Below are 25,189 nucleotides of genomic sequence, written 5' to 3' on the forward strand. Positions count from 1 at the left end.
GATCGAGCCTTTCTGTGTGCCCCAATTAGAGTGCTCAACTAGAAAATGTCAAAGGTGCTAAGGAATGAGTTTCATGTTTGTTTGTTTTTTTAACTGAGATACAACTGACATAACATTATATTGTTTTCATGACATAACATTATATTATACAACATAATGATTCAATATTTGTATATATTGCAAAATGATCACCACGATCAGTCTAGTTACCATGCATTACCACACATAGTTACAAGTCTTTTTCTTGTGATGAGAACTTTTAAGATCTAGTTTCTTAGCAACTTTCAAATATACAATACAGTATTATTAACCATCTGAACTCTACATCGCAGGTCTTAGCTATTTTACAACTGGAAGTTTGTATTTTTTGACTACATTCACCCAATTCACTCACTCTAAATTTCGTTAAGTCAGGTAGCAAATTCTTGCTTTTGATGGGCTTCTGTGTGTGCCCAAGGTATGTGAAATACAGGACCACCCACTCAAAGGGTTTTTTTTTTTTTAACACCCACATGCCCTTCTAGAGGATGTGGTCAGTTCTCTAGTTAAAGGTTTGCTTTTTTGGCCTTACTTATGTTTTCCGTGACTTTTTGTTTCCTGAGTCCTCTCTCACACCTATTAACTGGCCCCGACTCCCTCAACAGAAGCCTCCAGCTAAAGCAGGGGAAGGGACCAGTCTATGAGGGGTGACCTTGCCCGGGGCAGCCGCTGTGCGTGGTGCCAGCTCAGGGTGTGGCACACTGCTGTAGCTGTTTGATGAAGGCATGGCACCAGGATAGGGATGAAGCTGAAGACTCCTGGGCCGGACTCACTGAAATGACCCACACGGATCAGCAGGAATGGAACGTGGGCTCAGAGGTGACAGCCCTGAGCGCCTGGGCCAGCAGGACCAGGAGGTGTCAAACCCAGGAATGGAAGACAGTCCCACACTGCTGTGTAGACTCGGGCCTATAACTCTCCCCACCTGCCCTGCCCCGCCCCACTTGGCCAGCATAGGCTGCATAGAAGAGAACTCAGTGGGAGCGCCCAGAAGGGAAGTAAGGGTGGAGAGAGCACCAGAGACAGAGGTCGGCCACAGAGACATTGACAGACCACCAGGACAATTGACTGTCTCCCAGTGGGCAGGTACATGCCAGGTTGGGGGAGGAATGGATGGCACTCCTGAGCCCAGGGCAGCTAGAAGAGCGGAGCGACACTGCTGCTTTATGATGCAAGGCAACACAAAAGCAGGGATTTCTGAGCTTCTCATTTACGGTCTCTCCCTCAGGCTAAGGGAAGGAAGGAGGGCCCTATCCTATCAGGGTTTGCCTGGAATCCAGCAGATTCCTGGTGAGGGAGGGTCCAGGTGAGCAGTTGGCCAGGTGCCTGCAGGAACGTGTTCACCGAGACACTTAATATTCCCCTGGAAACAGCTGCAGGGAGTTTCCCAGGAGTCTCTGGGTAACCAGATAGCCCTGGCCAGCCCCGGCATGAGGAAACTGATCCCCAGGAGTAGACAGGATGGGAATGGCATTACTGTGCTGTCTGCTAGGCCAGGATGGAGGGCAGGAAGGCCTGCCTCCCTCCCTGGATGCTGGGTGCTGTGGCCAGAACCCCAGAAATGCAGGACCATGAGGCTTTTCTTACAAGGACTTTTACAGTTTCTCTGCAGAGGACAGGAATTCTGGAACTCGGGTGACCTGTATGTAAAGTCGTCATCAGGGCCCTGTGGGCAGTGTCGTGATGCTGGTTGGTCACCATCCCTCGGCAAGTGCAGTTACATGTCTGCTGAGGGCCCACTGTCGAGACGTTTCTGACTCCTGCGTGATCTAACATCAGACATCATCCCCCTGCCTCCCTGGCCCCTGGCTGCGCAGATGCCCAAGCCTTCTTTGTCATCCCAGAGGAGCTCTCAGGCCTCCCCCTTCCTGTGTCCCTGGTGCTCCCCCATGAGTGAGGGGCCTGGAAAGCTTTTCCCACCTCCAGCCACACCAGCAAAGTGTGAAGAGCAGAGAGCAAATCAGTGTAGAGCTGTGGGCGAGGGCTCCGGGTACCACAAGGCGCACGACACCTTTGGATCTCCCTGGCATGGCAAGTGGGATGGTGGGGGGAATGGGTATGATCGTCTATAAACTCTTAGGCCAGGTTAAACAGAAGGGTGGCTTGGGCTTGTCCAGGGGAAACATGGAGGCTGAATAGGCGGCTGGCACCACAGCCCACCCAGGGCATGGGCCATGTCTCCATGAGCAGCCCCTGGGATGGGGTGAGAAGTTAAAGAACAACATCTACAGGTGAAGTGAGAGGGATGATCTCCTGGCTGGTATTGGGGCTGGAGGAACATACACTGTCCACTGGCTACCGTGGCTGCTGGGGGTGGCGTGGAGGGATGACACACGTGGGCTCCGTAACCCTTCCCTGCTCTGCTTTGTTGGAGAGAACCTCATCTCTCAGGCCCCCCACCTCTGGCTCCCAGGTAGGCTTGGCCACTGCGAGACACCTGAGGAGGACGGGAGATCAGAGAGGGGAGTGGTGGGCGTTCAGACCCTGTGTTCTGCTCCCCATGGCATCTCTGCCGGCAGCCATGTCCCCACGAGGCTCCAGCTCCCCTACCCTGCTGTGAGCCCCCTCTCCCTGGGGCACCCTGGGGGCAGCTCCAGCCCCGGAATCCCTCTGTCCTCCCAGCCTTGGATGTGGTGCCCTGCTGTTGCTAATCTCTGGATGCCTCAGACAGGTTTCCACTACCTGTCACCAGTCCCTATGTCGTTTGGAAAATCTAGATCAGCATTTTCGCCTTTAATGGATAGCTGGATCACCTGACTGAGTAGGTCTGGAGCACTTCTAACAGGCTCCAGGAGACCCTGATGTGCTTGGTCCTTGGACCACACTCTGAGAATCGAGGACCAGGGAGGCTTTTGCATTACTGAGACAACGTGCCAGCCACTCTGCTGGGCATTAGGTCACAACAGTGAAACAAATAACCTGTTTGCAGTCTAGAGAGGGAGACAGACACAATCAGATGAAATAAACAACACCACTGCTAAGTGCTTCAGGAGATGGACAGGAGGCTGTGAACACTCGGACTCCAGGATGCCTTCCTTGACACCTGGAAGAGGTGGTGTTTGAGCTGAGACCCAGGGAAGGGGCAGAGGAAGGTTCCAGAGCAGCGAGTGAGCAGGGGCTGGGTGACCACAGGACTATGTGTAGTCTGTGGTCTGAGAGGCCAGCCCAGTCAGAGTGCAGGGGCGGTGGGCGGGCCCAGAGGCTCAGGTCACCAGGCACCAAGCTGGCTCCTCCTCAGCAGGAGGATCTGCAGCTGAACTTGACCACCTCCCGTGATCAGAACTCCCCTTCCCCCAAGACCTGAACCTAACTTCCAGGAAGGTCTCCAGGTGCTGGCAGCTGGTGCTCTCAGACACTTCCCTGCTCGGCTGGCAGCCACACCCAGACTGCCTGGCGCCTGAGCTTGGCTGCTCTTTGTCGAAGCAAGGTTGTGGTGGAGATTGCATTCAAAAGGGACGGTAGCAGGGGAGGCAGGTCTTTGCCTGGGCATACAGTCCCCTGTGAGGACGGCCTGACCTGTACACGCAGACGCTGAGTGGGGGACGGCACACCTCTTCTTGCTGACTCTTGGTTTAGTTTCCCCAATAAAACCCCCCTCTTATCCCTATGTACTGGGTGACGTTTGTAGCATTTTCCTTACCACCTCGCCACATTCAGTCTTTATCTATGACTTTAGAGCAACGGAAGCCATTGAAGGGTTAAGCATAGGATTATCTGATGGAACCTGTGTTTCCAAACACCTTTAGGGTTGCAGCAGGAAGAATGGGTTGTAAGAAGATGGGCAGGAGAAAGGCGGAGGCCTTGGAGAGAGGAGCTGTGTGTGTGTGTCTGTTCTGTTGTTAACTCAGGGGACCCCGGGGCCACAGAAGCACCAAGAGCCAGTGGGTGTTACTGAACCCTGAGTTCAGCCTCGGCACTGGGAGAGGAAGAAAGTTAGGTCTGTCTCTGAGGGCATGTGCACTAACCAGGGTGGGAAGTGGTGGGACTGGTCCTCAAAGACCCCCACCCTGTCTGACCCTCTACTGAGCGTCTTCCTCCAACCTCCTGCGTCACCATGGTGAGCCTATAACGAGGGGCCTGGGGAGGACACGCATCTCAACCATGAGCTGGCACCTGTTGGTAGGCATCGCCTGCCCTGGCCGCCCGAACCTGGGGCTCTCGGGAGCTGTTTGTAAAGACTTGGGGGCAAGGAGGAGGACAGGGCATATCTCTCCACTCCAGGGCTCCTCAAATCTTGGCACTGTGCCCCAGGACACAGTGACCGCATAGGATGTCCCTGGAAGCGGCACAGATGCCCTGGGGGCAGAGTGCACGGCCCCGTCCGCTCCAGCTCCACGGCTCTCACTCTGCTCCTGCTGTGAGTGTGGTCCTCCGCCTCTGACACTCACTCACCTCAGGCCGGGCCTGCAGCCTGGGGAAGCTCCCAGGTTTCTGCCAGCTTTGTGGGGGTTTTGTTTCTTTTTCCCTATTTATACTTCAATAAAAAAGTTTATGATTAAAAAGCAACAAACAAAAATTGCCTTATGATCTGATCTCCCCCCAGCTGCGTTATATTCTGGCACATCTTCTCAGCTTCTGCATCTGTGACCTCAGGTGCCCAGCCTTGGTCCTGCACAGGATGGTTGTGAAGGGGTGATGGGTAATGTGGGCGGACATGAGAGGGTGCCCTGTGGAAAGGCTGAGTATAGGCCCCACAGACAACCCCGAGCTGGGGGGTCTTAGGGGAGGCAGAAGCTGTATTTGATGAGCTTGGGGAAAAAGAAATTTGGCCAGAGGGAAGGACGAAGTCCAAGAGCCAGAGCCTAGCAATCTCTTCTGTAATATACACATACACACACATTCACACAGACACACACTCTCAGACTCCCTGCATGCACACACACACACTTGCACACATTCACACATGCATACTGCCATCTTCAGGGACCTGTGTCTGAGGGAGCCGAGGCGCCGAGTGGCTGGGCATGTGCACGCCCAGCTCTGCTACTTAAAGGTGGGGACGGAGCCTGTGACTCTCAGTCGCCATAACTGTGGCACTCCCTCCTTTGTGCTTCACTGGACACAGCGCAGCCAGCACCCCCAAGGGCAGCTCCGGGCTGGGTCCACGCTGGACACAGGAGCAGACAGCCGGCAGACCAGGAAGGGGTGCTGAGGATGGGGGAAAGCTGGAAGGCCGGGCACAGCTAGTGTCCTGAGCTCCTGGAGCCCTTGATTTCTCTGTGGGCTTGAGAAAGGACCAGCCCACCTCAGGATGAACCCTCCTTCAGGGCCAAGAGCCCCGCTGGGCCCGGTGCAGGAATCCAGCTGCCTGGCCACCCCAGCCTCCTCCAGCAGGTGGGACAGCACCCGGAGCAGCGCCTCCAGCCTGGGCCACCCTCCGTCCATCAGCCCCACGGTAAGCCTGGGGCGAGTGTGTGCATGCAAAGCCTCCCTCCCCTCCCCTGGTGCCCTTCCTGGGGACAACAGGGGATTTGACAGGGAGATAGAAAGGCCTGAGCTCTGCTCTGGGATGGTGGGCATGTTACCGAACCTCTCCGAACCCGTCCTACGCAAAAAGACCAATAGAGGAGAGTGTGGCAAGTTTTACTTCGCCATGGAGAGCATCTGAGGAACAGAAAGGCCAGCCTTATGGGACAAAGGGCTGGAATGGCCCATCCATTTCTTTCTGGAGGTGGTAGGATGCCCCCAGAGCCTTCCAAAGAGGAAGGCTTACTCTGGGCCTCAGGATTTGTCCCAGGCCACAGTGAGGTGTTGGTGCCTTCTCCTGCCTCCATCATCCTAGCCAGGCCCAGGGCCATCCCTCAACATCCCACCGTTAGCTGGGGAGTGATGAGCCTTCCCTCAGGGCTGTGGGATGCTGGCCTAGGTTCTGGACAGGAAGGGAAGGCTCCAGTAGCTATAGGAGCCAGGGCAGGACAGAGATGAAGCCACTCCTGTCCCTGGAAAGCAGCTGTGATGGGAGGTCTGTAAGGCCTTTGTTCTGGCCTCGTAGGATCATGACCTCCCTGCAGTGACTTGGGAGGGCTGAATTTTCTTTTTATTTTTTAAAATTTATTTTTAACCACACAGCATGCAAGATTCTAGTTCCTTGACCAAAAATTGAACCTGTGCCCCCTGCAGTGGAAGCACGAATTCCTTAACCACTGGACGGCCAGAGAATTCCCCATAAATTCTCTGTTTTAAAAAACATTATTATTTAATTCATTCATTAATTTGACTGCACCTCCACACGTACGAGGGGACTGGAATACATTTGCTAACTGTCTCAGGCGTTTGAGATGGGGCCCCTACAGAGGGGAGGAACCCACCTAGGAGAGGACTCTGCCTTCTCTAGGAAACATGGAGCCACTCCAGCCATGTCCCTGCTTGCTAAACATGTGTCTGTCTGTCCTGCCAGCCTCCAACAGGTAATCTTAGCATACTTCTAGAAGACTTTTGCCTCTGGGCCATAGGAGCTTGCGCTCAAATTTAGGGAGACCCATGTTTCCATTCCAGCTCAGCTGCCTGCAAGCTGTGTGAGCAAATGGTTTTGCCACTCTAAGCCTTCTGCCCCACTGGGAACCCTAACTCTTCTTCTCAGGACTATTTGGAAGTGATGAGGTCATGGGATGCCCTTATTTCTCTGTCTCTCCACAGGCAGTCAGGGCTCAGGCTGCTGCCTGGGTCCCCTTCCCCACTGTTGATGTTCCAGACCACGCCCACTACACCCTGGGCACAGTGATCCTGCTGGTGGGACTCACGGGGATGCTGGGAAATCTGACGGTCATCTATACCTTCTGCAGGTGCCCGGTTGGCAGGGTGGGAGCCTGGGCACTGAGGGCAGCCAGCCAGGAAGAGATGGGGCAGAACACAGGACTGAAATTCTGGTGCCAACTCTGCCAGGGCACTGTTGAGCCTAGCCTTCAAAGCCAGGAAAGGAGCCCAAAAGTAGTCCAGAGCAACTTGAGTGGCATATCCGATTGGGCCCCAGGTGCACCCCCTACACCCTGTGTAGGACACACACACATCTCTGCCTGTTCGCTCTGCCCTCGGTTCACCTCCACCATCACCTGCCCCGGTGGGCATTTTCCCTTGACTCAAAGAGCAGCCCTGGTATAGGGATCCTGAGTCTTCCAGCCCTTCAGCAGCCAGCCTTCCCACCACCCTTGGCTTCCTTCTCTAGCTGCCCCACTCACCAGCTGAATGGCTGAGATGGGCATGTGGAGGCGTGAATCACCCTTAGCTGAAATGACTTTAAGCAGATACTAATCTCCTTTGAGTCAACTTTTCTTATCTGCAAAATGGAGCTGTCACTTACTTCATGAGTCAATGTGACGATTAAGTAAGTTTTTGTGTGTGTGGTACCCAGCAAATGAGTGAATCCTGACTGTGCCACTTACTGAGTCTTGCGATCACAAGCTGCTTCACGGGTGGGAGCTTCAGTGTGCTTACTGGAAAGTGAAGGAGGGGGATAGACACACAGATGGATGATTGTAAGAGACAGGGTTCGTGGAAGTACCTGACCTGTGGACACCATCGTCAGCTCCTCTCCCCTTTGCCAGCTCTCAGGGTGAGGACTGCAAAGATGCTGGGAGAGGAGGAGAGAGGCATGAGGTGCTGCCTTGCGGGGTCTCACTTCACTGCCCATGATGCCAGGCTCCAGAGCTGTTTGGCTGGTACTTGCTGGGCAGTGGGATGGTCTGTGGCCCAGCAGCTCATGCCCCTGTGCAAGCACACGTGTGTGCATGGGTATGCATGCATGTGCACACGTGTTTGAGGGACGCTCCCCAGAAGAAGCTCCTCCTGACAGCATCTGACCCCTCCCAGGAGCAGAGGCCTCAGGACGCCTGCCAACATGTTCATTATCAACCTCGCGGTCAGCGATTTCCTCATGTCCTTCACTCAGGCCCCCGTCTTCTTCGCCAGCAGCCTCTATAAGCAGTGGCTCTTTGGAGAAGCAGGTAGACCCTTGGAATTCCCTTCTGCTGGGGGGAGGAGGAGGGTTGGGGCAGGGGATGTCCACAGTGGAGGGTGGCCCGCGTGAGACCGTGATATGCTCTTCCTGGGCCATGGGTGGGTAGCACCCCCTCAGACTCACGAGTTGGCAAGAGGCTTCCATGAGCCTCTGTCAGATGCAGGCAGGCAGGGTGAGAGGAACACAGGCCTGTTTTCCTTGAGAGGCCACTGCTGGAGCTAAGTACACACCATCCGCACACCCGCCTTGCCCTCGGGTATCTGATCGGCTCCCCGCCAAGCACTGAGGTCAGGGAGTTATGCCCACAGGCTGTGAATTCTATGCCTTCTGTGGGGCTCTCTTTGGCATCACCTCCATGATTACCCTGACGGCCATCGCCCTGGACCGCTACCTGGTGATCACACGCCCACTGGCCACTGTCGGGATGGTGTCCAAGAGGCGGGCAGCGCTTGTCCTGCTGGGCGTCTGGCTCTATGCCCTAGCTTGGAGTCTGCCGCCCTTCTTTGGCTGGAGTAAGTGAGCTCAGGGAATCAGGGGACGGGAAGATAATTTGGGAGGGGCATGTTCAAGGGACAGGTAGGTGGACTTGGGTCCCCAAGCTTGCAGGAGGGGCCAGGGGACTGCTGAAGCCTCAGGTAAATGGACATTCAGGGGGCATGACTAGCAGCAGGGGGAACTGAGGCTGTACCATCAGTGATCAGAGGCTTAACCTGGACTCCCTTCCCCAAATACAGAAGGGAAGACCACGTGGTTCCTGATGGCAGGAAGTGACAGGTACATCTGATGCTGAGCTTGCAATACATCAGACAAGCAAGGGTTGGGATGTGAGGCCTCAGCAGGTAGAAGGGTTAGCAGCAGGCACCTAGCCTTCCAAGGCAGGACCAGGAAGCTGGCTTAAGTCTGAGGGAGTAAGACCCTGGGGCTGTGGTGAGGTCTATCTTCCAAACTGGTAAGATTGGACAGCAGTGGGCTTCACCAGCTGTCTTCTAGTAGCACCAGCTTGGAAAACTCCCCTCTATGTGCACAGTTTCTTTGCTCTGCGGTGCAGGGCTGGGGCCGGGGCCGGGGCCGGGGCCAGTGTTTGAGAAGCTCAGCCCCCACATCCAAAGCCCCTGCTGGATGAGGAGCCTGGGCCAGCACTGTCCTGGAGGCTGAGCGCCCTGCCCCTGGTTCCCAGGTGCCTATGTGCCCGAAGGCCTGCTGACCTCTTGCTCCTGGGACTATGTGAGCTTCACGCCATCGGTCCGCGCCTACACCATGCTGCTCTTCTGTTTTGTGTTCTTCCTCCCCTTGCTCATCATCATTTACTGCTACATCTTCATCTTCAAGGCCATCCGAGAGACGGGCCAGTAAGAGCTGGGTGCAAAGGAGGGGTTTGATGGGAGAAGGACTGTGCCCCTTCACCAGGGCTGCCTGTGGCTCAGTCTGTATCCAGCCCCCCAGGGCACTCCCAGACTCAGATGGGCAAAGACCAGCTCAGCACATGTGCTTATGGGGTGGGTTCCCTACAGACTGGTGCAAACTCGGTGCTTCGAAAAGTCTCAGGAGATAGGGTCTTCTGAAGAGAGGGCTTCAGACTTGGCCAAGGGGTCTGGGGGAAAGAGAAAACACCACAGGCAGAAGCACAGGCAGGCAGCTTAGCCTGGATATCATGGGGGACTTTCCGGGTGTCAGGGCTGCTGCATGGAAAGGATGGCCAGGTCCAAGAAGGCTCCCCGATAGTAGCCATGGCCCTGGCACTCACTGCAAGCTGAGTGGGGCCAGACCCAGACTCTGCATGCTTCCTAGAGCTCTCCAGACCTTCGGGACCTGCGAGGGTGGTAGTGAGTGTCCCCGGCAGCGGCAGCGGCTACAGAATGAGTGGAAAATGGCCAAGATCGAGCTGCTGGTCATCCTTCTCTTTGTGCTCTCCTGGGCCCCCTACTCCACTGTCGCCCTGATGGGCTTTGCTGGGTGAGCAGTGGCTAAGGGGCTGGGCTGGGGGCTGGAAGGGTGGGAGAAGGGTGAAGGGACTCTGGGGCAGCCTCTCTCTCCCCAGTCCAAGCCCAAGCCAGCCATCCTCATACCTTAGGTCCAGTCTCGTAGCCTTATTCTCCCTGCTGCTGTGAGATGCCCCACCCGAGCTGGGACTGCCTCATTCCTGGAGGTGCTAGGAGACATGCTCAGGAGTTCTGGGCCACAGTGGGTTTGGCCTGAGGGCCTACAATGGCTGTCAGGTCCTTCCAGACCCCTGGGGAGCATGCAGCCCTCCCAGAGCTTCTGGTTTCTTGTGGCTAGTGTCTGGAGACGTTGACACCTGCATAGCATGGACACTGGCCAGACTTCATGAGCACGTGAGACCGTAGAACCATGAGTCCTTTCAGGTGTTTGGGTATGAGACCTTTTTGGGTCCCCTGTCGGGCCCTCCTATGCAAAACTCCCAAAGGGCCAGGGGAACAGCAGGCATCAGGGTTTGATGGGATGTGGGGAGGGCTGGTCAGAGGGCCAGAGTCATTGAGGGTGAGGGGTGGGGTTACTGGCAGCAGCACAGTCTCCAAGGAACTGTGGGACCTGGTGAGACCCCCCACCTCTGGCACATCTTCTCAGCACCACTCCCTCAACCGCTCCCTGGGTTCCCATTCACCTCAGATCAGAATTCTCCTTGGCATCACAGTGCATCCCCTGGGAATGACTTAGTTATGCCGCTTTGGACCAGGCTGGGCTGTGCCCTGGCAAGGCTTGGTTGGCCTAAGAAGAAGAAGGTGCCTGAGCGGGTGGGTAGGTTGTGGAGTCTCCAGGGAGGGTCAGCTGGCAGGGGGACCTCAGCTTCTCTGTCCTAGGTACGCACATATCCTGACGCCCTACATGAACTCGGTGCCAGCTGTCATTGCCAAGGCCTCTGCCATCTACAACCCCATCATTTACGCCATCACCCACCCCAAGTACAGGTGGGACCCTCCACCAGGACCCAGGCCCAGATCCCCAGGCCCACCCTCATGGGCATGGAGGGCCTGGGCCTATAAATGGGGGCGGAGGCTAGCCATCTTTCCTGTCCTTTGTATCTGCATTGGGTGGGAACTCTAGCAACTGAGAACAGCTCGTGACCCCGGGTGGGATCTGGAGCTAATGTGACCCCCTCTGCTGCCTCAGCTTCCTAGGGGGCTCAGCTTGTGGGGACATCAGAGCTCCCTGGGCAGGGTCCAATACTAACTGGATTTTCAGAACTGAGGCCAAGAGGCAACCAGGATGGCTGATCAGCAGTGCTGCCTGCCGCAAAGAGAGGCCCCCAGACAGTGACAGCCTGGAGAGGTCGCAGCAGGGAGAGCTCTGTTCTGCTTCCAGGGCCGTGGTAGCAGCCTGGGACTGGTTCTGACCCGGAGCACTCTGCTGATAGAAGCCCCGCAGGGCTGGCCTCTTCCACGAGGGGGCCTTCAGTGCTTCCTTTTGCCTGGTGGTGTCAGTAACTCAGTGGCCCTGCAGAGGCCAGCGGCAGGCCTTAGTCTATAAACTCAGAGGCAGCTCAGGAGTGTTCTTGGTCCCCATTTGCAGAATTGTGGCTTGGGCCAGCCACTTGAGGGCCCAAACCAAGCATCTGGCTGAACCTGCCACCCTAAGACTCTGCCTCCACGTCCATGGACCCAGTGTCTGTCTGTCCATCTTCATAACCCAAATGTCTGAATGTCCCGGGCTCCCCAGTGACTCCTGGCCCACTTCCATTTTCCCAGTGTCAGCCTGTCCACCCACCCCATCTCCTTGAATCCGTCTGTCCACCCCCCTAACCTGATGTGCTGTCCTTCCAGATTGGCCATCGCCCAGCACCTGCCCTGCCTGGGGGTGCTGCTGGGCGTGTCGGGCCAGCGCACTGGCCTGTACACCAGCTACCGCTCCACCCATCGCTCCACACTGAGCAGCCAGGCCTCGGACCTCAGCTGGATCTCTGGACGGAGGCGCCAGGCATCCCTGGGCTCTGAGAGTGAGGTGGTAAGGAGGCTGGGCCCTCAATAGCTGGCATCTCACCATCTTTCCTCAGTTAGTCCAGCCTCAGACCTCCAGGCAGGCCTGCCTCTGAGACTCAGGAACCCTCAGGAACTTGGGACACTGGCAGGAAGAGCCCCTCACCACCTCCACATGGCCTTCCCTCATACAATCCTCCCTGCCAGGCAGGGGCACTAGATTCAGGGAGGCAACATGTTGGCCCCAGGTCACTCAGCAGCAGGGCCGGGACTGAACATGGGTCTTCCCACTCCAGGCCAACTCTTTTCCCTACCAGCACTATCCCAGGGCCTTAGAGTCTCAGATGGAAAAGATGAGCATTTCTTCCCTAGATGGGCTTCTAGAGAGACAGGTAGGTGCGAGCTCAAGCCCATCATCCTCATTGTTAAGGCCGCTCCTCCTGGAGGAGGGAGACTTGAGGAGCTCAGAGGATACAGCAGAAGGAGCACTGGCCCTGGAGCCAGGTACCTGTGTTCAAGTCTCACTGTGTGAGCTTATGCAGGCCACTCACCCTCTCTGAGGCTCTGTGTCCTCTCCAAAAGGGAAAGCCATCATCTCTACATACTAGATGGGGTGCCCGTGAATGACCCACCACGTTGTGGTCAGCCATAGGAGCTACCAGTCTGCCAGCACCTACTCGGGGCCTGGAACTGTGATGCCCTCTGAGGTCCCCGAGAGAGTTCCCTGTGCCGTGGGCTCCTGTCCCAGCTCCTCCATCATTGGGCCTGCCTCACCAAGAGCTTCCGCTGACCTCCTCCCACTGCCCCCATCCCGGGGGGTCTCAGTTGAAGAGCCTGAGGGAGGAGCTGTCAGAGTCCCTGAACTACTGTAGTGCACACCAAGGAGTGAATCTTATCCGTTAAGAGAGGCCTAGAACCTCATGAAGACGTACTCATCCCATGTGTTAAGAAATCACAAAAGCTTGTACACACACACACACATCCTAGCACACACACTCACAATTTGCAAGGGTTTCGTGACCAGCAGCCCTGCAAACAGTGTCATGGTCTCCACCCCAATGAACTATTGTAGGGAGAATGGAGAAAGGCCTGGCCAGGAAGGGGGCAGAAGCAATGCTGCAAATGCCCCCCTCACCTCACAGCGACTCTCCCCTTCCCCAGGGCTGGACGGACACAGAAGCAACAGCTGCCTGGGGGGCTGGCCAGCAGGTGAGCGGATGGTCCCCCTGCAGTCAGCGCCTGGACGACGTGGCAGCCAAGGCCCTTCCCAGGCCCCAGGGACGGGACTCAGAGGCTCCCGGGAAGGTAACTGGGTCTGACACCTGCCAACCTGTAGAAAGGTGGGACAGGAGAAAGTAGCCCGGGGAGTTGTTAGGAAAGGGGGCAGGCCCAGTGACCTCTGGGAATCACCCCCTCCCTGCACCTCCCAGCTTTCCCTTGCCCACCTGGGGGTCTTGGGGGGAATCTCTGACTCCAAGGTGTTCTGAGCAAGCCTGAGCATGACTGCACCTGAGAGCGTGTGTGTTTGCATGACCTTGGTGGCTATATTACGATGAATGTATATCGCATGTATGTGAATGTGTGACCATGTGTCCGGCACATGCTTTCTGTCCTTCTGAAACCACAGGGCATGGGTTTGAGTGCTGCCCTAATGTGTCTGCTCTAATCTGAGAATGTGACCAAGTGTGAGTGGCATGTACCTCTCTGCGACTGGAAACGGGATGTACCTGGGGGGGCGGGGCTGCAAGCTGTGTATGTGCTCGCTATGAATGCCCTGAGATTAGGATGTTGCCCAGAATACTTGTGGCTATTAAAAGAAGGCCAGCTGTCAGCCCAAGTGCCTATGGAACGGAATGTCGATGGCGATTAGAGAAGGCCGGGTTCTGGAACGCTGGAAATGCCGTGCGCACAGGCCCCGCGGCTGCTTTTCCCCCTCAGCTGACAGCTCCCACCCTGCCCCTCCACTCACACCCACACAACACCCCCAGTTCCTGGGCTCTAGGGCAGCAAGACTAAGACCAGAGGCGCTTTCCTGCCTTCCTTCCTCAAGGCTGCTCCCCTGCCTGTCCCAGAGAGGGGAAGCCCTGGGAAGCTCCCTACAAGTGGGGGGCTTCTGTCTCTTCCATCGTTGCCATGCCAGGGAACACCACTCCCCAGTGGCTCCAGCCCCAGAGAGGACTCTCTCCCCAGCCCTGAGGCTGGGCATTGTGCATGACCCCAGAGGCTGGGGCAAAGGCCGGCAGCATCCCCCAGGCTGGCCGGGCAAGGATGAAAGGCCCTGCACCTCTCCTGGAGGGAAAACTGGCCTGGGGTGGGGCACGGGGCAGAGGGGGACAGCGCATCAGCAGTCACCTAACACGCGTGATAAGCACTGCCATCGAGGTATCAGCACACAGGGTGCTGAAAGCAGAGGCAAGGCCCCGAGGGATCCTGGGAAACGGAAGGTAAACGGGGATTGCCAGGCGGGATGGGGCCGAGGAGCAGGGACCGGGCGGCCCGGGCTGAGGAAACAGCCGGTACAAACGCAGTGGGGCACAGGGTGTCCTGAACAGACAGACACAGAATGTCTCTCTGTGACCCTAGGAGCCACCAAGGGACTCTAGGAGCTGGAGGTGAGGATAGAGAAGGGGCAGGAGGTGGTAGGAACCATGGGGAGGCCCAACCAGGTGCTGGCATGAAGGGTCTCCAGTCAGGACCTTGGAGGACAGGAAGCCCTTGGAGGACTTATTGGGGCACTGAGGTGGGCTTGGTCAGCTTGGCAGAGTAGATTGGGCCTCTCCTTAGTAGCTGCAGAAGGATAGGTTGCGTGGAATGATCCAGCAGAGAGAAGATGGGAGGAAGTCAGTAGATAGGCAAGAAATGAGGTATTTAAGACGACAGGGAGAGAGGAGACACCCAAGCCTGGGAAAGTGGAGAATTGGTTGGTGGAGGTGAGGAGAGCTCAGTCTGGACCCCAGGAGTCCAGACCCTAGGACAGGCCAGCCTGGGGGACCGCCTGGAGGCAACCTCGGCCATTACCAGCTCCATTTTCCAGCCACATGGCCTGGAGAAGGCCCAACCCCCAGCCGGGACAAAACCTGCCCCTCCCCGCCCCCACGCAACCTCCCTTCATCACGAGGTGCCCCTAAACACAGAGGGTCCCTGAGCCAGTACTTCCAGTGGGACACTCTTTGGGCTAAACTGATGTCTGCTGCTTGCTTTCAGGCCAAGGGGCTGCTCCCCAACCTGGACGCCAGGATGTAGGGTGACCATCATTCCTGCCTGCCATCTGGGACACGTCCAGCTCCTTCACGTCTCCCTCACACACACAGACCCAGCGTTACCCGTGGGCTTGCAGGCTTTGGAAGCAGCCCTGTCACCCATGCTCGTCTAGATTCATGGCCCCGTACCACGAAACTCCTGCTCTGCAATGTGGGCTGCACCCACTTCTCAGTCCAACAGCCTGCACCTCAGGCTCAGACGGAAGAGTGGCGCCCAGGCCCTCCCGCTGCGGGGAGTCGTCCGCCTGTCCTCGGATGCTGTGTGCTGCGATTGTCCAGGCGATGATAATAGGGATCGCTCGGTCAGACACCGCAGCTATTTATGAGCTGCCTCTGCACTTGGGCTGGGCATTTCACTGGCACAGAAAGGACAGCACTGTGTCTCCCGCGGCCGGCAGTCACAGCCGCACACAGACCTTCACTCGCCGGAAACTGTTCCTCACCTCTGGCTCTCCCCCCAGAGCGCTGTTTCCACCATGGCCCACCCTCTTGTGCACACGTTCATTTTCCAGCACACGCTCCTGTGTGGACGCATTTGCATGCACACCAAGCGCACGCGTACACACACTGCGCCTACAGCTTGTTTTCAATCAGGAGTCCAAGTTCATCCCAGGGCTGTGTGCGCCTGGAGGGCTGTAGAAAAATAAAAAGCAGAGAAGGTCTCTGACAAGCACAGTCTCTACCTACTGGTGCCGCCATGGGAGAGAGAGGCCCAGGGGCCTGGCCTCTGAAGCCCGCAGCAGCCTCTCTCTTCCTACTCTCCTTCTGTCCTCCACCTTGTGATTTTCACGCCTAAAACCCCATCCCAAACTGCAGGGAGGAGCGTGGAGGAGGGGAAAGACCAGGCTTGCCCCCATCCCTACTCCCCAGTGAGCTGCTGTTATTGGAAAGCAGCTCACGCCCAGCTTGTGAGTACCAGCTGCTCTCTGGCTGGCTTCAGACCTCCCAGGGGAGGCAGATGGAGGGAGGCTGGCCTTCCCCTTTAAGAGCATCCTTTTCCTTACGCCTCCCTTTCCCCAGAGGCGGCATGGCGGGTGCCTGAGTCCAGAGAAAGAGCCTGCAACTCCAGGTACAGCCTAGGTCGGGGCTCCCTCTCCCTGTGCGGGTTCGGCCCCTTCCTTTCCCCACACTGGTCATGCCCTGCTGCTGGATCCTCTCTAGCCTGACCGGACAGATGCACCTCCCCCTACTCGGGAAGGAGATGAAGCTGGAATCAGGGATGGATGGGATGGGACCTGGGGGAGGGGCAGGGGATGGGAGTGCTGGCCATGAGCTGCTGGACTCCTGGGCCAGGCCTGGGCAGGGAGGACAGCTGGGCAGCATGACACGGAGCAGACGAGGTGGTGAAGTGGGGGAGAGAGCACAGGTCCCTCACTGGCTTCTTCCACTTGATATTTCTGTGACCTTGGGCAAGTTACCAAATGCCCCTGTGCAGTGGGGACTCCTTCTTGCCATTCATGTCGTATGTGCTAGGCCCAGAGTGTGAGGCTGGGTGCGGGCATCTGGGAAATTACCCGCACCCAGCCCTCCTCTGAGTCCTCAGGGCCCAGCTCAGGCTAGGGCTCTCCAGGAGGGCAGAGAACAGCCAGCCCAGTTGCCTTCCCTGAGCTTTGGTTTCCAGAGCAGGGAACTAGCGGGGGCCTTGATCTACCTCCAGACTATGTCGAGCCTGAGGTCTCTTCTGAGGAAGGGCTTCTAGAGGTATCTTGGCTCAAAGACCACACTGGCAGGAGTCCCGAGAGGTCTAGGGCCCCACCTAGAGCACACGGTCTCTGGGTTACGGGCTGGCCACATCACACATATTTTCCCCTTCCTGCCCCTCTGGCCCCTTATCCCAGCAGCTGAGCAAATGGCCTCTCCTCCCCTCCTCCCTGGCCCCTGCCATTCCGGCTCAAAGGGCACAGGGGCCTGGCGTGCAACACTGGCAGCTGGAGCTTTCCATGCTGCTGTCAAGTTTTCCAGGGCACAAATGAGACAGGAGAGCCAAGAATAACTGTTAGGCCCCCAGAGGGCCTGGAGGGTGCGGGGCCTGTCCCAGACCTGCTTCCAGACCCCGTGCGAAGGGTACCTTTCAAAAGGCAGGGCCTCCCCAGTTCCAGGCTTGAGCATCAAGAGGTACTGCCACTACTGGGCAGAACCTGTTATCTGGCACAAATCCCCATAGGAATGAGCTCAGGCTTCAGTATGGCCTGGGTCTACCTGTGTGACCTTGGGGAAGTCCGTTAACCTCTCTCTGAGCCTTGGTTCCTGCAGGACAAGTGGCAGCCTCTCGGGGTCTGAGGGGACAATGGTGTGGAGGGCCCAGAGCTGAGCTTGGCTGTGCCAGAGCTGCTGCTATTTACTACTGCTGTTTTGATGGGCTGGACAGCTCTGGGCCCTGAAGTTGTCAGTTCTGTTGGGGATAAGAGGATAAGCGGGCAACTTCAGGGTCTTCTCCAGGGATCACAGGGCTACAAACAGCCAAGTCACAAAGCCCTGGGCCAAGGGAGCTTAGCCATGGTCTTCTGGGCAAGAGAGTGGGTACAGCAGGCAGAGAGTGTGGCTGGGCAGACCGGGCTCTCCAGAGGGCAGAGGGAGCAAGGAGAGGAGAGCAGGGAGGCAGAGCATTATCACTAACCCGCCCAGGCCCCTCTCCTGCCCCCTGGGGGGTACTGGGAGCTGGACAACCCTCCCCAGGGGCTATATTAGCCGCGTGAGTCACGGTGGACCCGCTGGGAGGCTGAGGGCGGGCGGGCACAGTATAGGGTTACAGTCCATTTATGGGCGCAGCGGAGGGCAGATATCAGTGTCGATGGCATTCGTTCCCAGCTATTCTTAGGAGCCTCTCAGGAGCTCCACACAGCCCGGCTGGGCAGCAAGGCACAGAGCAGGCAAGGCCGGGGGTCGGGGGCTGGGGCTGAGGTCTGGACTGGGGAGGCAGGGGGCACGAGGGTCCTCTCACTCCACTCTCCTCCCTTTGTCCGCAGAGGCCGCCGGCGTCAGCACCAGCATGTCTTACAGCGTGACCCTGACGGGGCCTGGGCCCTGGGGCTTCCGCCTGCAGGGCGGTAAGGACTTCAACATGCCGCTCACCATCTCCCGGGTGAGTGTGCATGGCCCGCAGCCTACCGCCCGTGGGGGCGGGGCATGCTAGAAGGAGGGTGTGTGCGTCCATCCGTCCATCTGCCTGTCCTCCCTGAGGCTCTTGGAGAGCAGAGCAGACCTTCCTGGTCTGGGGGCTGGGACTGGACCTAATCTGATCCTGCCTGCCCCAGGCCTCTGGTGTCTGCCACACCTGTTACCCACCTGGGTTTGCTAGCCTATTAAGAGAATGACACATAGGCAAGTGGCTGATGTTTTCAGTAGAGCAGGAAATGCTAAGTTTGCAAGCAGGCAGGTAAACAGAAAGTACAGGGCCTTCCTAAGCCCTTCTCCAGGTGTGCTGGGGTACACCCAAGCCTGGTGCATCTGCCTGGAAGTAGGCCGCTGCTTTGGGGAGAGAGCGCGCCTAGCGTGGACAGGACAGGTGACAGACTGCTGACCTTGGCTGTCCTGCAGGCAGAGCTGGGCTGGGCTGATAACGGGGCTCCCACACCCACTGCATCCCAGACCTGAGATAACAGCCGTCTTCCCCTGCCTCCCTGGGCCTGCTGGGGGAACTCCCACTGGTTGGCTTCATGGAGCTGGGCCTTCCTCACCTACTGAAGCATCTAGCCATTCACTTACAGCTGCTCTGCCTACTTGTCTCCCGTCTGGGTCCCCGTGCTCATCTGGGGAAACGGACTGTGTGTCCTGCAGTGCCTGTGACCAGGGGACAGCACTGCCTGATGGGGAAGTCGGAGCTCTTTGGAGATTGAGAAATCTCATTGCCCAGCTGGAGACACTGAAGTCCAGAGAAGCAAGAAGCTAGATCTGCTTGAGACAAAGCTGTCTGTAAGACAGAACTTTGTTTTAACCACTGCTGTGTCCCTGGTACCCAGAGCAGTACCTAGGTGCTCAGACAATACTTGTCAAGTGAAAGGAAGTCCAACAGAGCCGGGCTGAAGCAGAGCTATGCTCAGTGAACTGTGAAATGTGCCGGGCAAAGATAAGCCCTGCCTGGTGGGGTATGGCCAAGGCCGAGCCCAGTGCTGGTGTGGGCACCAGGGGGCAGGCTGAGGCCCCAGCGTGTCACCGGAGGGTGATGGATGGGCAGGGGTGTCTGGGTCACTGCCCACCTGGAGACAGGGAGACTTCTCCAGGGCAGAGGAAACTTGCCTTGGGCCTGGGGGTGGGGTGGGGAGGTTAGCAGGGAGGCCCTGAAGCGGGTATCCAGGAGAGGCCTGAAAGGTGCTTGGCAGAGGGGCAGGGAGCCAATGTCCCCACTGCAGGCACAATCCTGGCTGTGGAACCTGATGTGGACACTTGGAGGGGCCCTGCCATGGAAAATCCCCACTCGGGGGTGCTATGGGAGACTCACAAGAGCAAAAGAGGCCATACTTCTCTGGGTGCTGGCCTGGCTCTAGTGCAGGGAAAAGGCACTGTCTCCATCCTTCTGCTGGAGGTCTGGCTTATTCTCACCTGAGTCTCCAGGCCCCCCGCCCAGGAGATGGCACGGCCCCACATACTAAAGAACACCCAGAGACGCACACACTCTGATGATATGGTGGCACAGGGGCATTTGAGCCCCAGTGGACACGCCCCCTTCTCCCCCAGAAGCCTGCACAGCTCCCCACCCCCTGGGTGCAGGTCTCCTCCCTGTCCAAGGCAGGACCATCCCCTCTCATGGGTCTGCCAGCTTCCCACGCCTGACAGCCCAGCTCTCTCTCAGTGCTACCATGCCCAGGGCCTCCTAGCGCTGGCCCCGACCCCATCCGTGCGAGTGGATGTTAGCCCTCCCAGCTCAGTGGCACCCAGGATAGCCAGTGACTTCACCCGGGGTCTATGCACCACCTGGCCCCAGCCAGCCCAGGGCTTAAATTGCAGCACAGAGGCCTTAAGCTAGACAGCAGGAAGAATGTCCTCACTGTAGGCAGGGGATGTATTGGGATGTACTAGGGCCAATGATTAGGGGGTACTTTTAAAAATAGAACCCGCAGCTCAGGCAGGCCACTGGGGGATGGGCCTCTCAGCTCCCTTCAGGGGCATGCCCCAAATCAACCAAGGCCATGAAACATGCAGGGCTGGGTGCTGGGATCTTTCCAGGGCTTGGAGCCTTTTGATAAACCCTCTGGTGAGCCGCTGATACCCTGGGCTTGGGCGTCCCGGTCTCAGTGCAGGCCTTGGAATACAAAGCCCTACCTTCCCAACAGGGCCGTTTTCCTGCTGGGGCACTTAAGGTCCTTCTGCAGCAGAAACTTCTGCAGGTTTCCTAAGGGAACAAGGCCAGAGCTCTCTGGAAGAATCCTATTCCCACTGCAACCCTGATCCTCTTCCCATAGAGGGGCAATAGATGTCCTGGCCTGAGTCTTTGCCAAAAACAAGGCATTAGTGGTGTATGGCGGTGGGGGGATATAGGCAAAGGCAGGGCCAGCTCATTCTCAGCAGGGGCACACGCACCATAACCCTGAGGCCTGTGGGCCCCCACACAGGGCTAGAATGGGCATCTCACTTCAGAGCCAGACTAACAGGTTCAAACTTGCTCACCCACTCCTGTATCCTTGGTAACTCCTAACTCCCATGGCTGCAACCTCATCCTCTGGCTAGGGACTAGTAATAAAGCCCTGAGTGGGGCCGTCTCTGTCTGCAGCATCTCCTCCTGTAAGAAGGCTGGCCACCTGCAGCCTGAGTAGTAACTCCCGTATGCACCCCATTTTGCCCACCAGCCCCACAGAATCAACCTTGGAGCAATAACAGCCCCTCAAGTCCTCCCTTCAGTGAAAGTCTCAGCCTGAGGACCCACAGAGAAATGGGTTCAAGAGAGAGGCTCAGAGGGTGGAGGGGAAATGCCTTTATTTATCCTGGACAGGTGCGGCTGGGCCTGCAACATGAGCTGCCCTCTCACCCCCACCCTCCTCCAAGCCCAGCCAGTGCTCCAGGAAGTGGGGGAGGGGTGGGAGCAGAGAGGGAGACATTCCAAAGACCCAGCCCCAATACCTGAACAGCTAGGCCACGGCTAGGGCCGCGCTCTGGGACTTGCCTCTTGGTGCGTGTTGCAGTCCTTGACTGTGTGGCAGAGACGTTAAGATTTTGTTTGGCTCTGCTCCTCACAGCTGGGTCACCTTAGAAAAGTGAGTTCACCTGCTCAGCCTCAGTTTTCTCATCTGTGAAATGGGCATAATGCATCAGGGAAAGCACGCGTGTGATAGTGCTTTCTAATATACGCTTAGGAAAATACACCTGTTTTTCCTCAGGGCTGCTTGTGAGGATGGCGGAGCTGAGCCTGGGCCCAGGGAGGTCCTGTCTCTCTGCTCCAAGGCCGCCACTCCTTACAGCCTCACCCACCCACCCACAGGCTCACCTGGGGCGCCAGCCCAGTGGCCTCTGCCCCTTGCTGAGCTCCAGTATTCGCCAGACTCTCTTGGCTATGGTGGGGTGGACAGAGGGTCCCTGGGGACGGGAAGGAGGACAGGCTGAGGCTATTCTGGGGCAGCCATGCCGACGATTCCTGGAATTTTAAGGTCGTGGTGCTGTTTCTTGGGCAGCACCTAGCAGTGCTGACAGCCGGGCTGTTTATAGCTGCGCTGAAGGTCAGGCGAGCCTCCGCAGGGCTGCTGGGGGCTGGCAGGGTCTTCCCAAAGGAACGACTGGGACTGGGGACGATAAATGGACAGAGGCCCGCTGCAGGGAAATGCACGCTTAGTGGTCGCCAGGCCAGACCCTCTCCCAGCATGCTTCCTCTCCCTGGGGCTCAGAGCTGTTCCTGACCCCGGGAGGGCCCCGAAGAAAGTGGGTATGAGGCTGACTAGGTCCTGGGGAGTGGGCCTTCTGAGGTCCTGGGCTAGGACACAGGACACGGGCAACCTCACTGGCAGCCCCCAGGCTCCTTGGGCTGAGGGCGTGGGAAAGGAGCAGGTGTGAAGAGTAGAGCTTCCTCGGTGAGGTCTGCGAGGTTTGCTGGGGTAGCCCTCCTGCCTGGGAGACATCTCCCCAGTTCCCTGAACCTTCATCTCATCCAGGGGCTAGCCATGATTGCCAAGGGCCCCACCCAGGGCCCTCCTGTTTCCAAATACAGCGTCTCTGTGCCTTTGAAATCTGAATCCACCTCTTCCCAGGAACCATCCTAAGTGGCATGAAGTGGTCTTCACCATGTCGCAGGGCTCTTGGGGACTCACTGTGTAACATTCTTGACATAGAGCTGTGGGATAAGAGGAGAGACTCAGAAGGCCAGTAAAGTGTGTGGCCAGCTAGAAAACGGCCCAGTGACCCCTGGCTTTGGCACAGGGAGGTCACTGGTATGTGTGGAGTGGAGGGGGCCAAAGTCAGATGGCTGATGTGAGGGGGATGGGAGATTGCAGAGGCCTGCTGGTCACTCTTTGGAGAAGCCTAGCAGTGAAGAAACGGAGGGACACATGGCAGGGACTGACTGAGGCAGCTAAGGCATGAACAGGGAGAGGCTGTTTCTTTAAGTCTTAAGTTTTTTAGAGCAGCTCTAAGTTCATAGCAACATTGAGAGGAAGATACGAGGATTTTCTCTATCCCACGCCCGGCACCCCCCACATACATGCACAGCCTCTCTCATTACCAACATCCCCCACCAGAGTGTACATATATTATAATCAATGAAGCTACACTGACATGTCATTTTTACAGAGAACAAATAGTTTACATTAGAGTTCAAGCTTGGTGTGTACATCTTATGGTTTTGGACCAATGTATTCTGACATGTATCCAGCATTATAGTATCACAAAGAGTATGTTCACTTCTCTAAAAATCCTCTGTGTAAGGAGAGGCTTTTTGAGCATAGATGAGACTCTGGTGTTCTTTTTTTTATCAGCCAGGGTGGAGTTGGAGAGCAGGACCATGGGAAGACAGAAGTGAGAGAGTGAGGGATGGAGCAAGGCCCCAGGGGAAGCCAGATGGAGAGGGAGCAGAGCACGGCATGACAGTAATTTAATCACACAATGTAAAATGCACTTAGGGCTCCATGGAAATCCCCTGGGGCGTCAGGCTTAGTGGGGGTGTCAGGAGGGGATGCTGGAAGTTGCACAGTCCACAGCATCCCCTGCCTGCCCTGGCTCCCCATTCCTTGCCACACCTATACTGGTAGGTCTAGGTGGAAAAGAAGGCACGGCCTATCTGGCTTTTAACACTGGGAGTGATGGCCAGGAACCTCTGTGGAGCCAGGGGCTCCCTCTGATACCAGGAAGCTGGGGAAATAGGAGCCAGGCGCAGGGGTAGGTCAGAGCCTCAGCCGGCATCTTGCTTGCTTGGGGCCCTGGAGAGGACTTCTCTCTCCTCCAGCTGATGCTCAGGCTGGCCCTCACACACCACCTTCTGCCAGCTCCAGATCTTGTTTCCTGTGGAGTCAGAGGCTTCAGCCTCCCAGACTCCAACTCCTGCACACTCCAGGGCAAGGGGCTGGGGGCAGCACCCGCATCTCCTCCTTTAGGAGCTTCCCTGAAACTTTCTCAGCTCTGCACTGTCCTTGTATAATATCCCATTTAATGATGAAATCCTCCCCAGAATTCCGGGAGAACAGAATCGTTGCTGTCTTTACACAGAGGGCATGGAGGTGGGCGCTGCAACCTCGGGTCTGGCTCAGACCAAAGTCCATGCTCTTTGCTCTGCTGCTTCTCCTGGGCGCCCGGGGGTCATGGGCACCACAGTCGCTCCCTGGCACCAGCTGTCCCTGTGCCCACTCTGGGATGCCCTAAACTATGGCCCAGCAAGGAGGAAACACTCCTGTGGGCTAGGTGGCAATCTTGGCCTCTAAACACCTAAAGCCTATCCTAGAAGCTTCTGAGACAGAACCCTCGTCCTGGAGCTCTGCCTGTGGCTAGGCTCCCCACTGAGAGCTGGCTGGTGACTGGAGAATTTGAAAAGTAAAATGAGGGTGAAATAACCATTACAAAGAGGTTTTCAAATTCTCCAAAGGGGCTAGAAAAATGTTTAAAAATATATATATATCCTTCAAGGATTTAGCAGCTTTGGGTCTTTTCTGGGACAAGGACAGTAGAGGGAGGGGGCTAGGGAGTCAGACAAGAGATACATGGGTACCTCGCGCCTGGACTGTACTCTCCACACGCCTTAGGTTCTGTGTGATGGTTCAAGGGTGGCCCTGCCCTTCTGTTGGGCAGAATGCTTCCCTGGGCAGAGCTGAGGGACAACCTCCTCAGGGTCCCTGTCTCCATACTGCCTTCTTCTCTAAGGAGACCTGGGCAGAACTAGCAGAACACCTTCCTAAAAGAGGATTATAGCATCCTCCACCCACCAGCCCGAGGGGGTCTTGAACCCTGCTCAGGGCAGCCAAAGGTCAGGCCAACTGAGCCCTGATGAGCAGACACAGGTGCAGAGAGAGAGGCGCCAGGGGCAGGCTGGAGCCTGCTAGGCGGCTCTCCTCAAGGAGTTTGGCTCTTGACCAGGTCCAGGGGAGGCTGGGCTCTTCCCTGGGAATCACTTCAGTCCATTACCCTTCAGTCCATTACCCGAGGATGAGGGGGAGCCAGGCCGAGCCAGGCAAGGGGAAGGTGGGAGCCCTTTGGGAAGGTATTGTGTTAGCACCCCAGGCTTGAGGGAGAAAGATGTCCTCAAGGCATCTTGGAAGGGAGGGCATTCCAGATGGCTGTGGTTTGTTCCAGCTGATCTGGCCCCAGCATCTCTTGGATGTCATTCTGGTGTCCTTGTTCACACTTAACCATGATCTCCTGGACACAGATCTGGTCCTGCCTGGCAGGCATCACTTCTGTAGGCATGAGGCCCTCTCCTCTGGGGTCTGTGCCTACCCTGCCTGGGAGCTCCCTGTTGCAGGACGATGGCCCCCTTCTCTGTAGATTCCTAGAAGCATCTGGGGGAACCTTGGGTTGGGAAGCCCCAGCACAGGGGTGTCCTGCTGTGGGGGAGCTCTTTGGGCAGTCCACTAAGACAGCAGAGGCATTGCAGTTTA

General features: G+C 57.0%; 2 protein-coding genes across 9 annotated transcripts in view; both read left to right on the forward strand.

Moving 5' to 3' along the window:
* The first annotated feature begins 5,290 nt into the window (after window positions 1–5,290).
* Window positions 5,291–15,601, forward strand: OPN4 (opsin 4). Of its 3 annotated transcripts, none has more exons than XM_025284875.3 (10): window positions 5,291–5,434; window positions 6,676–6,837; window positions 7,829–7,979; window positions 8,302–8,505; window positions 9,171–9,342; window positions 9,782–9,946; window positions 10,813–10,920; window positions 11,773–11,953; window positions 13,087–13,230; window positions 15,130–15,601. In XM_025284875.3, the coding sequence occupies exons 1-10, from the start codon at window positions 5,291–5,293 to the stop codon at window positions 15,166–15,168; spliced, it is 1,470 nt and encodes a 489-aa protein (XP_025140660.3). In that variant the 3' UTR covers window positions 15,169–15,601. The 3 variants fall into 3 exon arrangements, 2 of the variants coding, with proteins under 2 accessions (XP_025140660.3, XP_006066668.4); XM_006066606.4 differs by having other exon boundaries at window positions 6,676–6,821; window positions 7,846–7,979; XR_328256.4 differs by lacking the exons at window positions 5,291–5,434; window positions 6,676–6,837; window positions 7,829–7,979; ... (4 more) ...; window positions 11,773–11,953; window positions 13,087–13,230 and adding an exon at window positions 14,389–14,537.
* A 2,300-nt stretch (window positions 15,602–17,901) lies between these two features.
* LDB3 (LIM domain binding 3) overlaps window positions 17,902–25,189 on the forward strand; it is a 60,065-nt gene continuing 52,777 nt past the window's right edge. For all 6 annotated transcript variants that reach the window (XM_006066607.4, XM_025284876.3, XM_006066608.4 and 3 more), the window contains exons 1-2: window positions 17,902–18,055; window positions 18,152–18,267. In XM_006066607.4, the coding sequence (XP_006066669.1) occupies window positions 18,175–18,267 (93 nt within the window). In that variant the 5' untranslated portion in view covers window positions 17,902–18,055; window positions 18,152–18,174. The remainder of the gene's footprint in view (window positions 18,056–18,151; window positions 18,268–25,189) is intronic.

This window comes from Bubalus bubalis, chromosome 4, assembly GCF_019923935.1.
Source record: "Bubalus bubalis isolate 160015118507 breed Murrah chromosome 4, NDDB_SH_1, whole genome shotgun sequence".
Classification (NCBI taxonomy): Eukaryota; Metazoa; Chordata; class Mammalia; order Artiodactyla; family Bovidae; genus Bubalus; species Bubalus bubalis.